General features: G+C 42.8%; 1 protein-coding gene across 5 annotated transcripts in view; it reads left to right on the top strand.

The window, feature by feature from the left end:
- ZNF438 (zinc finger protein 438) overlaps window positions 1-15555 on the top strand; it is a 179471-nt gene that overhangs the window by 153715 nt on the left and 10201 nt on the right. For 4 of the 5 annotated variants that reach the window (XM_055147461.1, XM_055147463.1, XM_055147462.1 and 1 more), the window contains one exon: window positions 5291-5374. The exons of the other annotated variant lie outside the window; for it this stretch is intronic. In XM_055147461.1, coding sequence (XP_055003436.1) covers window positions 5291-5374 — 84 coding nt within the window. The remainder of the gene's footprint in view (window positions 1-5290; window positions 5375-15555) is intronic. 5 annotated transcript variants of the gene reach the window in all.

Genomic DNA, 15555 nt, shown 5'->3' on the forward strand with positions numbered 1-15555 from the left:
CTCAGTTGCACCCGGAGCTTTTCCTCAAGGAAACCTCCCCACTTCAGCAGACGCCACACGTGCTCTTTGAGGATGAACCGTTTTTCATCACACAGACTATTGAAAAGGCATGTTAGGATCAAGGCACACGCATGCTAAAATTTGGTCCTGCTTTTCCTGTTGCTTTTCCTGCGACGAAAAATCGGCTGCTTGGACAATTCACTGCCACTGCCGTTATTCAGGAAACGGGCAGAGCACTTCACGCATCTGTCTTGTCCCACAGGTGTGGTGTTGGCATAACAAAGATGGCATCTTCGTGTCTGAAAAGAGAGGGTTGGGTCCTCTCCCCTCAGGCCTGACAGCCGTGACTATGAGAAATGGACCTGGAGTCTAATCTTGGTCAAGAGGGGACTGAGGCCAACGGGATCACAGTTTTGCTCAGACTCATTCCAGTGGGGAACGGAAGAACCAAAGCCAAGCATTTGTTCTCTTGCCGTTTGTCTTGTTTTCCCGGAAGATACCCCGCCCCCACCCCCTGCAAACCCCTAAAAAAAGAGAAAACTTCCCCCAGATCCAATTCCACAGCCCAGCTCTAACAGTTTATCAGTTTGACTGAAGGGAAAGGACTTGCCACCAAATGAAATCAAAACTTCTTCAACATTTTTAGACTTCTCGGGTCATAATGTTCCTCAGTTTGGGAAGCATGTAGAGGGGGTTTGAAACTGTCTAGGAAATGTACGGTATTTCTAAAATTGTAAAAGTTCCTGATAATGGTATTTTTCTCATCTTTCTCGTCATAAAAATCTACTAGGGGGACTGATAGCTAATGCAATGGGTGCTTGCTACGCATGCGCCCAACCTGGTTTGCTTCCTGGGACCACATGGCCCCTGAAGCATCTCTGGGTGCAGCCATGGGTGGCCCCAGCACACCCTGGCATGTCCAGCACCACAGGATCTGAGCTGTTTCTCATCATCATGCCCCCGTGTTGACATTGCAGCCCAGTGGACCAAGCTTGGCCTCTGGTGCGCCTCTTGAGAGCCTTCTCCTCCCCCTGACCCTCCACAAAAAAAGCGTTTTAAATTAGTAGTTAAAAGTGACATTAAATTTGTGTCATTTGGGGCCAGAGCAGTATTGCAGCAAGTAGGGCACTTGTGTTAGATTCCCACAGGTCCCTCCTATTCCCTGAGCCCCACCAGGAATGAGCACCACCAGGTGTGGCCCCAAAACCAGTTGCATTTGGGCCTAAGCCTGATTTGTTCGCCCAGAGATGAAAAGAAGGCCATTGATGGAGAGCCTGACTTTTAAGAACCAGGACATTAAGAAGGGAGTCTTTGTGGAAATTTCATTGCCTTTCTATCTAGTAATGATACTAAAGGTTCCTGTTCAAAAAAAGGGGGGAAACTTTCTTATTCTCTTGAAATGAAAAGGGTTAGTCATTAAAAATAAGAAAGATCATTTTCCCAACATAGAGATGAATGATGTGCCACTCAACAGCCTTCGAAGTTGACTAATATATTAAGTACTGAATTGCAATGCACTGTAATAAATGCAGTGTGTTGAAATGGGGGGAAAAGTTAGTGCTGTACAGACTTGCATTCAAATGCTGCTATCACTTACTAACTTTGTACCTATTGAAAGATATTTAACTTCTCCATCTGTGGACCAGAGATGTTACTATCAAGAATTTTGGGGTGGTTAAGTGAGACTAATAGATTAGGGAACTTTTTTTTATTAGTTTATTTTTAATTAGAGAGTCAACATGAGGGTACAGTTACAGATTTATACATTTTTGTGCTCATGTTTCCCCCATACAAAGTTCGATAACCCATCCCTTCACCAGTGCCCATTCTCCACCACCAGTAAACGCAACATCCCTCCCACCCTCCCCAGTCCCGTCTCCCCCCACCCCACACTGCCACTATGGCAGGGTCTTCCCTTTTGTTCTCTCTCTCTGATTAGGTGTTGTGGTTTGCAATAAAGGTGTTGAGTGGCCATTGTGTTCAGTCTCTAGTCTATATTCGGCCCGCCTCACCCTTCCCCCACATAACCTCCGACCACATTTAACTTGGTGGTCCCTTCCCTGAGTTACCCAGAATGAGAGACCAGCCTCCAAGCCATGGAGACAACCTCCTGGTACTTATTTCTACTAATCTTGGGCGTTAGTCTTATAGTTTATTATTCTATATTCCACAGATGAGTGCAATCTTTCTATGTCTGTCTCTCTCTTTCTGACTCATTTCACTTAGCATGATACTTTCCATGTTGATCCACTTATATGCAAACGTCATGACCTCATTTTTTTCTAACAGCTGCATAGTATTCCATTGTATAGATGTACCAGAGTTTCTTCAACCAGTCATCTGTTCTAGGGCACTCGGGTTTTTTCCAGATTCTGGCTATTGTAAACAGTGCTGCGATGAACATATAAGTGCAGATGTCACTTCGACTATACTTTTTGGCTTTTCTGGGATATATTCCCAGCAGTGGTATTGCTGGGTCAAATGGGAGCTCAACCTCTAGTTTTTTGAGAATTGTCCTTATTGTTTTCCAAAAGGGCTGAACTAGCCGGCATTCCTACCAGCAGTGTAGAAGGGTCCCTTTCTCCCCACATCCTCTCCAACAGCGGTTGCTTTTGTTCTTTTGGATGTGTGCTAGTCTCTGTGGTGTGAGGTGGTATCTCGTGGTTGTTTTGATCTGCATCTCTCTGACGATTAGTGATGTAGAGCACTTTTTCATGTGCCTTTTGGCCATTCGTATCTCTTCCTTGGTAAAGTTTCTGTTCATTTCTTTGCCCCATTTTCTGATGGAGTTGGATGTTTTCTTCTTGTAGAGTTCAACCAGTGCTTTATATACCATTGATATTAACCTGATTAGGGAACTTTTGATGAGTTTTTTGAGCAGCAGGGGGGCCACATCTGGCTGTACTAAGAGCTTGCTCATGACTCTGAACTTGAAGGATCACTATTGGCAGGTTTGGGGTTTATATGGGGCTCCAGGGATCAGACTGAGTTAGCTGCATGTAAGACAAGCACCTGATCCATGTTCTATCTCTCCAGCCCCATGCACGTGTTGTACTTAAATGCCAGATAACAAGTCTAACTTATCATTCAAGTTTAGTCAATATTTAACATATCGAGTATGTTAATATGGACTGTGTTATTTGGAGTAGTATCATTTGCATTAAAAAAAATCTACTGCTTTTATATAAAATTCCATGCACCAAAATATTAAGTCTGTTCTCCTTTCAAATAGGTCTATACACAAGGAGTTAAAAATCCAATCTGAATCCTGACAGAGGCACATTTTAGTTTAGCATAGTTGAATGAAAAGATTTGGGGGGGTAGAAAAGAAGGAATTTGATATGTAGAGACAGGGAATAAACTATCTAAAATAAAATTTCTCGTAAAATATAAAATATATGACAACAAGCTGACAGGGAGATAGAGCCAAAGGACTTTTTGCTTTTGTCTTGACTTTTCTAATTTCTGCCAAACAATTACAAAGGGGAGACCAAGACAAAGGCTCTTCAGTAAAAGAAAAGTGACCATGGCGGGAGGGCCGAGGGGGAGAGGAAGGAACGGGCCAGAGGCCTTAGAAATGCTATGGGAGAAATCTGGAGTCATCCTAGGAGAAAAGTGACCACATTAGAGATAATGTGGATTATGAATAATTAGTGGATTATGAATAAATAAAGTATACAGTTCAATATTAGAAACCTTGAATTTGTCTGCTTGTTCAGTGTGCACAGAGCGTGGATTTTGCCAGCAGTGGGCAACAGGGTGAACCCCAGTACGCTCAGTGTGTTCATGGATGTACTTGAAGTATCTACTAACATGTACTCGTACACACATGCATAGCCTTGAGATGTGTAGTGGATTATATAATCATTCTCTCCAGGCAGCCGTCCAGTCAGACTGTAAATAATCTCTGCCGGTGAGAGTCAATCATTCCTCCACCATCTTTCAAGACATGTCCCCTAGTGAACAATAAAGACACTGATGGAGGAGAAGCCACACAGAATTCAGAGAAAAGAACCCCAAAGTAGACTTACAGCTTTTAGACTTGGATGCTTTCATTCAGTAGCTCAGACTAGGATCCAGTTCCACTGGCTGAATTCAGAGTCTGTAACTGCCCATTAACCGACCTAAGTCACTCTGCTCTGCTCCACACAGGCGATGATCACAGACTGTCTCAGGACCAATAAATGCCGTGTGCTTCATTTTTCCTTTATTTTCTTCAGAACTGTAGTAGGTCTTTCTATGTTAAGAGAAGGCGTGCTTAGATTAAAGAAGCAAGTAACAGTCAATACTTGGCCAAACCTGAAAGAGTGGTTACCCACAGACATGGGGGAACATAGCCATCTTGTTGGTATTACAGATCATGAACTATTTGACATAAAAGCAGAATTCTACTAATAAATTACAGAAAAAATGGGTTGTAAATCACTGAGAGTTCAAGATAAATCAGAAGTGAATGTAAAACATCAGAGATACTTTATTCAGCAATGAAACAGTTGCTTTAAAATATATATGTGTATATGTGTGCCTTTTACACACTTGTTAAAGATACCTATTCTCTTTATATGAAGAAAACATATATTTAGAATTCCAGCATAAGAATATATATGTGTGTGTGTATATATATATATGTATATATATATATATACATATATATATATATATATATATATACTAATTCCATGCTGTGTTTTAACTATGCTGATGTTGAAACCTTGTGATCTTTTCCACTTTAATTTCCTCATCCTGGAGTATTGACCAAAGGCAAAAACCTTTCCAGCTCCTGTGTCTGTCTATCCTTCTTTAATCCTTTCCAACTAACTGCACATTTTGATGTTGAAACTATCTTTCTGTTGATCCCACTAAGGAAAAGTTCTCTTCAACAACTATACCTTGTTTGTTCTTTTTGTTTGTTCAGATAACAGGTACTTATCTGTTTCAATTGATAATGAAGTGTCACTATCACTATCATCACTGTCATCCCATTGTTCATTGATTTTCTCGATTGCGTGCCAGTAACGTCTCCATTCACCCCCAGCCCTGAGATTTTTAGCAACCTCTCCTTAATCGTCTTTCCTAATGATTGGAGGCTTCTTTCAGGGTCAGGGGAATGAGACCTGTTATTGTTGCTGTATTTGGCATATCAAATCCACCACAGGGAGCTTGCCAGGTTCTGCTGTCCGGATTTTGGTGATAGAAGTGAAGTTTAAAAAAGGAAGGGAACAAGTTTTTAAGTTGTTGATAGATCTCTTGCCATAATGCCTTTGTGTAATTTACTGAATGTTTCTTGCAGGAGATGTTCCCAAGCACAGAAGTCCTATTGAGAAACAGCTGACTCAGAAAATGTCAGACTCTCCCCAAAAAAGCATTTGCACAGGTATTGGTTGTGGTGATGTGACAGCAAATGAAGTGATCTGTGACATTTTCCTCAGTGGTGTTCCATTATATGAAGCTCTTCTAAATTTGTACTGTGTGACTACACTGAATGTCAGTTCTAGCAATATTAACAGAAAGGACAAATAGATAATGGAATTATCTGTTAAAGCATTGCACAAGTTTCCATGTGGGAAGTTTCTGCTAGGTTTGGAAGCACCATCACCATTCTCTGAACAAAAGCTGGGAAGGGTCCCCGTAAGACAACTCTAGCATGTGATACTGAAGCATCCATGTGACTGGTGCTCTGTCAAGAAGTTTGCCAAAATAGGGGCTGGAGCAATAGTACAGCGGGTAGGGCATTTGCCTTGCACGCGGCCGATCCGGGTTCAATTCCCAGCATCCCATATGGTCCTCTGAGCCCCGCCAGGGGTAATTCCTGAGTGGAGAGCCAGGAGTAACCCCTGTGCATCGCCGGGTGGGACCCAAAAAGCAAAAAAAAAAGAAGTTTGCCAAAATAGCAGTGTAGGCCACAAAAAAAGAGTTGTTGGGTTTTTTGGTTTTTGTTTGTTTGATTGATTTTTGCTTTTTGGGTCACACTCAGTAATGCTCAGGGACTATTCCTGGCTCTTCATTCAGGAATTAATTATGACAATGCTCAGGGAAACATATGAGGGCCAGGGGTCAAACCTGAGTCAGCCATGTGCAGGGCAAACGCCCCACCCACTAGGATAGTTGGGGAAGGCTGAGCTGACCATGTGGCCATCAGAAGCAAGGCAAGAGAAGAAGATAAAAAGTTTTACAGGGACCATTACCCACAAGTAATAACCATTTCTTTCTCTTTCATTTTTTCCATTTACCTCTCAAATTTTAAATCAGTTTAATGATTCCAGACTGTTTTCATGCAGTTAGTATTCATGATTATGTTCTTCGCTCCCACCAAAATAAATAAATAAATAAATCTCAGGAACTTTGTGCATACCGAGAAGCGAAAGTAGAAAAACTAATGTCTACTGAGCATTTAACAGGCATTACCCTGGCTCCTTCATTGTTGGGTTTTTTTTTTCGGTTTTTCTATTTTTTGATAGTAAACTTATAGTCAGGCACTATTTCACAAAGGAGAGAATTTAGGCTCAGAGTGACGTGCCCAAGCAGTGAGACAAAAACCAAGGTTTGAAGCCACTGCTGCTGAAACTCCCAATTCCGTGATCTTTCCATTCGACTGTGATGATGACAATAAGCACGTGTAACTGTCACTGAGAAGGTGCAGTTCCACTGCTGCTCACACTACAGTCATTCAAGACACACAGTGATGGGCGGAGAAAGGCCTTTATTGGCAGTAAGCCTGCCCCAAGTTGGAAGATGGAAAATTCATAGCCAACCTTCCCCCAACCAGAAAAAATAATTTAAAGAAAAAATGTTTTACGTGCAGAGTCAAGGCTTCATTGGCTGTTGTTCTCTTACTATGCTTCTTTATAGCCCGCATATGGGAACTAGCATTCTATATCTCTCTCCTTCTAGCTTCACTCAGCATGATACTCTCCAGATGCATCCATGTAGCAGCAAATTGCATGATTTCATTTTTTCCTTACAGCCAAATAGTATTCCATTGTGTGTGTATATATCACAGTTTCATTATCCCATCATCCGTTCTTAGACACTTGGGTTGTTTCCAGGTTTGGGCTATTGTGACTAGTGCAACAATGAGCATAGGCGTGCAGATGTCTTTTCTGAATAGAGTTTTTGGGCCTTTGGGGTTGATGCCAGGAAGTGGAATTGCTGGATTAGATGGGAGCTCATGTCACTGCAAAGAAAGGTTTCTGATTAAGCTTTCAGCCCTCTCATCCTTCAGTACAAAGAAGTGGGGACATTCTCAATGTTTTCTAATAGACAACTTTTCTGATTCCTTAAGTACTATTTTTTTTTTTCAGGAAGAGTCAGATAGGAGTACTATTGGGGGTGGGAGAGCACACTGGGGACTGGTGCTATACCCAGCTCTTTGCTTATTGCCAGTGATTTCTGGCAATACTCAGGGGATCATTCACAGTATTGGGGATCAAACCGCAGCCTTCTGCATGCAAAGCATGCATCCAGCCAGATGGGCTCTCTCTCAGGCTCCTCTGTCTTCTAATATTAAATTCAGTTTTTAATTTGTTTTGGGTTACCTTAATAGTCTCAGTCAGCATGCAACAATGACAGTCAGACGTGGCGTCAGACGTGCCAGGGCTGAGTCCCATCCCGGTTACTTGCCAGCTCAAAATCTTGATCTTTAAAATGGACATAACCGGGCCCGGAGTGATACATAGTACAGCAGGTAGGGCACACAGTCAGCCCAGGTTCAGCCTCTAGTATACCCTGTATGGTCCTCCAAGCCCTACCAGGAGTGATCTCCGAATGCAAAGCTAGAAATAAACCCTGCGCACCATTGGGTGTAACTCAAACTCAAAATAAAATGGGCATAACAATAATTCTAATTCAGATTCTTGTGGGAATTAAATGATAGTATGCATGTAAAGTATCTCGCACAGTTCCAAGCACAAAGTTTTCCTTACCAATGGAACAACATATAAGAAACAGTGTTGGCACATGCAAAACAATGGACTTAGACCTTGACCTGACACCATGCACAAAAATCAGATCAAAATGGATTAAAGACCTCAACATCAGACCACAATCCATAAGGTACCTTGAAGAAAAGATCGGCAAAACTCTTCACGATATTGAAGCTAAAGGTATCTTCAAAGATGACATGGAACTAAGCAGTCAAGTAAAAACAGAGATAAACAAATGGGACTATATTAAACTAAAAAGCTTCTGCACCACAAAAGACACAGTGACCAGAATTCAAAGGCAATCTACAGAATGGGAAAGGATATTCACCCAATAAAAGGGTTGATATCAAGGGTATATAAAGCACTGGTTGAACTCTACAAGAAGAAAACATCCAACCCCATCAGAAAATGGGGCGAAGAAATGAACAGAAACTTTTCCAAGGAAGAGATACAAATGCCAAAAGGCACATGAAAAAATGCTCTGCATCACTAATCATCAGGGAGATGCAGATCAAAACAACCATGAGATACCACCTCACACCACAGAGAATGGTACACATCTAAAAGAACAAAAGTGACCGGTGTTGGAGAGGATGTGGGGAGAAGGGGACCCTTTTACACTGCTGGTGGGAATGCCGAATGGTCCAGCCCCTTTGGAAAACAATATGGACGCTTCTCAAAAAATTAGAAATTGAGCTTCCATTTGATCCAGCAATACCACTTCTGGGAATATATCCTGGAAAAACAAAAAAGTATAGTCAGAATGACATCTGCACTTATATGTTCATTGCAGCACTGTTTACAATAGCCAGAATCTGGAAAAAATCCGAGTGCCTGAGAACAGACCACTGGTTAAAGAAACTTTGGTACATCTACACGATGGAATACTATGCAGCTGTTAGAAAGGATGAAGTCATGAACTTTTCATATAAGTGGATCAACATGGAAAGTATCATTCTAAGCGAAATGAGCCAGAAAGAGAGGGACAGACTGGAAAGACTCAATAGAAAGATTGCACTCATCTGTGGAATATAGAACAACAGAGTATGAGACTAATACCCCAGAATGGTAGTATATAATATCAGGAGGTTGGCTCCATAGCTTGGAAGCTGGCGTCACAAGCTGGGGGAAAGTCATCCCAGATAGAGAGGGAAACACCAAGTAATATGTAATTGGAGATCCTGTGTGGAAGGGAGATGCATGATGAAAGTAGACGAGAGACTGAACAGGATGACCATTGAATACCCCTATTTCAAACCACAATACCCAAAAGGAAAGAGAGATATCAAATTGGAATGCCCTGCCACAGAGGCGGGGTGGGGTGGGGGGAAGGGACTGGGGGGTGGGAAGGATACTGGGTTCATTGGTGGTGGAGAATGGACACTGGTGGAGGGAAGGGCTCTTAAACATTGCATGAAGGAAAAACAAGAACAAAAATGTGTGAATCTGTAACTGTACCTCCACTGTGACTCACTAATTAAAAAATAAATTGAAAAAAAAAAAGAAACAGTGATGGCAATGGCAAGGAATTATAGGATTGATAAATTACTTTTACCCTCAGAGTAAAACTTCCCGATCTGCTATGATGGGCATTGAATTCACTGGCATGACAGCTCAGAAAAGAATCGGTGACGTAGCTTAGTGGCACAGTGCTTGCCTTGAGTGTATGTGGCCCTGAGTTTGACCTGTGGAACCATAACTATTTTTTCTTTTTACTATTATTGTTTTTTTGTTTGAGGCCACAGCCAGCAGTGTTCAATGCTTAGTTCTGGCACAGTGCTCAGAGATCACTCTTATTAAAGTTCAGAGACCCTCTGTGTTGCTAGAGATCAGACCCATGTTGGCTGCATGCTAGGCATGCACTTTATTTGCTTGACTATCTCTCTGGCCCCTTTTTTTTTTTTTATTAAGTCAAAAGCAGCTCTGCTAGGCCTGTGATGGCAAGGTGCCCAGATATCAGTGATACCCTGACAGAAGGGAAAAGGAGGGAGCTGCTTATGAAGCAAAGGTCAGCAGAGCTGTGTGCCAAAGAGGACTGGCAAAGCCGACTCAGAAACGAGCCAATCAGCCAGGAACGTGTCTGCTTCTTCTGTGTATTGTCACGTTGGCGGAAATTCAGCCCCTAGATAGAACTCTGGGAATTATTGGTGTTGCAGATACAGTGGGCTAGGAAATAACCCTGGGTGTTCTGAGTCCTTACAGATGGAGAAGGGGTCCCAGCTGCCAGGCATTTTCAGCACCCTCTCTTCAGAGCGGCCTGAAAGCCCCTTAACTCCTTTATTCGTGAGCCTAGACAGAGCCTTGAGATGAGGATTGACAGTCACTACATGTGTTTATCGGGTTTTTTGCTTTAACAAAATTTAAGTTACGTTCCCTTGTGTTAGGAGCCTTTTCTCTGACTCCGACTTCGGGTTTTTACCATTTTGGGTCCACCAGAGACCGTCTGGGGAAGTAGTTTAAAATGCAACTAGAATTTGTTGGGGGCAGAGAACAGGGATGCCAACAAATAAAACTGAAAACGAGGGGATGGGGTCGAGCAAAGTTGCAAGCTGAACAACCCCTCAAAGTTTTGACTCTGCCATGGCCAACACCTGGTGTCTCTTGCGTCCTGATCCCAGATCCCGAGAGCCCGCTTCAGGAGTCTCTGCAGGCTCTCCCTGTTCTCTCCCTGCCGCCTGCTCCGGGCTCTGTGTCTGGCCTAAGGGCCTCCACTCATGGGATAATGGAGCTGGGCCCAGGCAAACCTGGGGAACAGCTTTGTTCCCAGGCAGCAGAGCCAACCAGGTTCTGCCAGGGTAGGTCAGGAAGTGGGCTGTTTGCAACTGTGGAGAGAATTGTTTGCTCTGCGGGATTGTCTCCTGACGTCTCCCTGGCTATGCTCTGAAGCATTTTGCACCAGCGGGGTCCTGTGCTGGCACTTTTCACTCCAGAGCCTTCGTCCTTTGCTCCCCGCCTGGCTCTAACTTGTGACTGAGATCCAGCAGATGAAAAATGTTGATGGTGATGGAGGAGAAGGGGGAAGCAACCCACTGTTCTTTTTCCAGACAAATGCCTCGCTGTCTGTGTCAGAAGTCCAGGGCTAGTAAGTGGTCGATTCAACTTTAAACATCTGCTTTTTACCTTCATATGCCTAGTAATTTTCGGCAAGTTGTCTTTAGTAATAGCCGGTAATTGAAGTTTGGGGATATACTGAGACATTTTTAGGGTATTTTTTTTCCCTTAAAATTCAGAGGTATTCTGGAGTTAATTAGAGTTTTATATACGATTTCACCCTGTTGGGTGAAAAGGGGTGAAAAAACCCTTTCTCTAGGACAAGAAAGGAGAGGAAAGCCAATGCTTTATTCTGGGATGTGACAGATAAATTTGAACTTAATCCCAGTGCTAAATGTCCACTCAAGTCTCCTTTTAATCTGTAAAAGGGGAGCAAACAGTTGGCATGTGTTCAATAAAAATACTTGTCCCAGATCCTGGATCATAATTAGGACTCAATATTTCCTAGGTTCCCTTTAATCCCTGTTAGATCAGTTTCTTGCCAATTGCAAATGTAATTTTTCAAAATAGTTATCTTTAATATGCTTAATATATTAAAAACAATTTGCATTTAAATCTTAATATTAAGTATTCACATTGTATAATTGTACAGAATTAAGTTTACTGAGCGAGCCTTTTATGTTTTCAGTTCATGAAAGTGCCTGGTGAGTACCTACGGGTCCTGTGAGTCTCTTTAGCTGTGGTGTGGGTAATTTCGCAGGATTTCCAGAAATTATGTATGTCAGTGGAAATTTCTACCTCTCATTATTTAGTGTATTGGAGCGATAGCACAGAGATTGGGCGTTCGCCTTTCACTCGGCCGACCCGTGTTCGATTCCTCCGCCCCTCTCAGAGAGCCCGGCAAGCTACTGAGAGTATGGAGCCCGCACGGCAGAGCCTGGCAAGCTACCCATGCATATTGGATATGCCAAAAACAGTAACAATAAGTCTCTCAATGAGAGACGTTACTTGGTGCCCACTCGAACAAATCGATGAGCAACGGGATGACGGTGACCTATTATTTAGTGCACAATTCTATGAAAAGTGTAATTTACTAGGTTGAAGTGACAGGTAAAAGTTTTTGACATGCCCCCATGTATATCAGGCCTTATAAATGTGTAAGTAAAGTAAACTGTTGTGGTCGTGCCATTGACCACAAGAACTTCCAACAAACAGACTGCTATTGGTATTTTTGAATTTTTCAACTATATGGCATTTTCAGTTTTTCTCAGAACTCCTGTTCAAACTCATTTGTTTTAAGGAAAGTGTAACTGACCATTACTTCAAGTTTTTTTGTTTGTTTTTTTAACCGTAGAGCCAAATCTTTGGAGAAACAATTCTCAGGACTCCAGTTGTCCTTGGGAGGTCACGAGTTCTAATAATTCTCAGAGCTTGACTGTCAGCATAGTTAGACACAATAGGCATAGATTAGGCCTATCAGATAGTTGTTAGATTACTCCCCTTATCTTGGCACTAGGAGGTCAGAATAACAAGCCTGAGATGTTCTGTGTGAAATATAGACATACACCCACCATGAGCATCCCCGAAGAACCCCCTTTTGAAAACAGTCAAATGGGAGAAACTTTCCTCTCATTCATTCAGTGAGCATTTTGAGCACTTCCTGTATGCCAGCAATAGAGGATAATCAATGAAAAATAAGCATCAATTTCCTGCCCTGACCTCTTAGTTCCCAGAAGCCACCACTAATACTAGGTTGTTCCATTTCCTTCCAGAGGTCATCTGGGCATATATAGGAATATATATTCTTGTGCATCCCTTTTATAAATCTAATTACTAAGGTGCTAAAAATATCACATCTTAATACACAGTGCAACTCACTCTTTCCTATTATTGTCCAATATTATATCACACGATTAAATGATTATTTTCTAAGTACCCTGCTTTACTGGACATTTAAGTGGTTGCTAAAGGGAGGTGAGAGGTTTTTCCATTTTCGTGGCCTTCCCCATTCTCCTGCTTTGCATTTTATCTACCACAGCGGCTGCATTCCTTAGTATTTCACCCCTAAAGATCCTGAGACCTGGAATCCAGCTCTGTGTTCCCGGAAGCCCTCTCTCCTGAAAGTGCCTCTGGATAGATCCAGACAAAATGCGAAGAAGGGAGATTCAGAGTCATGAGGGTCTGTTGTCCTTGGGAGGTCACGAGTTCTAATAGCTCCTCAGAGCTTGACTGTCCCCATAGTTAGACACAACAGGCATAGATTAGGCCTATCAGATAGTTATTAGATTACTCCCCTTATCTTGGCAGTAGGAGGTCAGGAGATAGTTCCACAGTAGGGCATTTCCCATCCATGCCCACCCCCAGCACCACATGTGGTTCCCAGATTGCCCTCCCACCCCAGTGATCCCTGAGCAGAGAGCCAGGAATAAGCCCTGACCACAGCCAGGTGTATCTCCAAAGTCCAAAAAAGAAATCAACAAAATCAAAATAAATTAAACCTCGTCTTCTAATCCCAGAGATTTCCCAGGATATGCTTGCAAGTAATGACCTCAGCCAGCTGATACACTTATCTAGCGCAGGGTCTACTTTTTTTTTTCATTTCAGGGAATTTGAGAATGGCCCCATTTGGCAGGCACTGTCCCTGTCATCTCGGAGATTGTGTTTTGGGGAAGCCTGGCTGCTCACTCCTCACTAATCTTCCTTGCGAGGACAGCTGTTTACCCTAAAGAGTTCCCCCGTCTCCTGGACCCCAATCAACCTCCTTTCCCTCTGAGTGCCATTGCTCTTCCTGTGTGCTTTCATTTCCATCTTAGCATGCAAACTTTTGAAGATCAGTCCAAACACCTTAACTTGAAAAGCCTCGTAATTAGCTCACTTCCTTTTGGAAGGGTTCTCTGTCTCTCTCCGGTTTCGTTTCTGGAGACCTCAGCTGGCGGGAGGTCGTTCTCTTACTCTCGGTCAGGAAGACGAGGGAGTGCCTCCCCAACTTCAGTCCTGGGGGACCCTGAGGTGACCTTGACCACTGCTTGTTGCTTCAGCTGCATCTTCTGTTCTTTGTTATTTCTGCTCTTCTTCATGTTGACATGACCATTCTCGGCCTCTGGGGTTCAGTTTTTCCATTTTGAGTTGTTCCTCCTCTCCTCTAATTTTTTTTTCCCTGTCTGTATTTATCGGTTTCTCTTAAAGCAGTATTTTCATCACAGCATGCTTGTTTACTTGACTCTTAGTTTATACCCCAGCTGCATATTTGACTGTCCTCTGCTATTACATCCTCCCATGACTGGTCTGGCTCCCTGCCCCTCGCCCCTTTATTTCAATGAGTTTGATCATGGTGTTACTGTATTTTCTCAATCTGTCAGTGAATGAAATTAAGATATATAATTTCCCCCAAGATAAATCTTTTTGATTTCTTTTTTAATTTCCCAAATTTAAAAAAGTCCACTTTGAAATTCCGTTTCTTTTTAAGTTTTTCTAGAAATAATTCTACTCCTCTTCGCTTTCATTTCTTACCAGTTACAAATTCTGTACATAATTATTAGATTCCTACCACATGCCACACACTGTTTTAGTCCCTGAAGACACAAGTTCCCACCCTTCAGGGAAATAACTCCAGGGAAAGAAGGTGGCAGAAGGCAGGGGTGGGGGCAGCGGAGGAGAGCTTTTATATCCTCTGTACGCTAAAGCAGTCAGGGGAGAGGGGGAAGGAGCTAGGGTGGCTTTCAGTTATATATGTGCATGGTTTCAAGTGTACACTTTACACTCACAAGTTATTGGTGTGATTCTCCCGCTGCCTGGTCTCCCAAGCTCCAGCAGACACAGTTTTGACAACTACTGTGTACACCCTCACCCCTGGGGAAACTTTCAGAATCAAATCTGCACAGAGCTGCGGTTTTCAACCAGGTAATCAAATATGCGTGCTCACAGAAGACACTGTGGAAGCAAAACTTGAGGGAAATCTTGTAGCAGTTGTTGGAGATGTGTGATACATGCCCAAAAAAAAAAACTGAGCAAGTGGGAGAGGGCCCAGGGCTGGAGTGGGTGAGCCAGGACAGGATTCCAGGAGGTTCCTGAGAGCCAGAGAACAGAGGCTTTTGAGGCCATTGCAATGAAAACTGTGGCTTTGCCTCTGGGACAGTCAGTCATTGGCCAGTTGGAGGTAAGATGCCTCGCGCTGCACGTGTTATCCGCACGCGTTGCTCCGGGGCTAATGACTGATGAAGGATCAGACCACCTGTCTTCCAGTTCCTCCTGCTGTGCATACTTTCTGCTCAGTCAATCCCGAGTATTGTGTGTACTAGATATAACGATCCTGCGGTTTTTCTCTCCCTACTTTACCTCCCCCACCTCCCCCCACATCTGTTGTGTAGCTCTAAAGACTATTGTTCTTATTAATGTAACTATCGAATCAACCGTAATTCTGATCCACCAAAAGCTATCAATAATTTTAAGCTCTTTGCAAACTCAACCCTGTCTCAGAAAATTTATTGACAGTGTCATTACTCCTTCCAAGAAAGGTGAGAAAAGGGGCTTAAAAAGAAAGCCATCTATATTTAAAGGCCATGAAATATAATTTAAAATGAATAAAATGAGGTAGGAAGAAGTAGATGAGAGGACCTGTTTTGTGGTTTCTGTAAGGTGCGTG

Source organism: Sorex araneus, chromosome 9, assembly GCF_027595985.1.
Source record: "Sorex araneus isolate mSorAra2 chromosome 9, mSorAra2.pri, whole genome shotgun sequence".
In the NCBI taxonomy this organism is placed as follows: domain Eukaryota; kingdom Metazoa; phylum Chordata; class Mammalia; order Eulipotyphla; family Soricidae; genus Sorex; species Sorex araneus.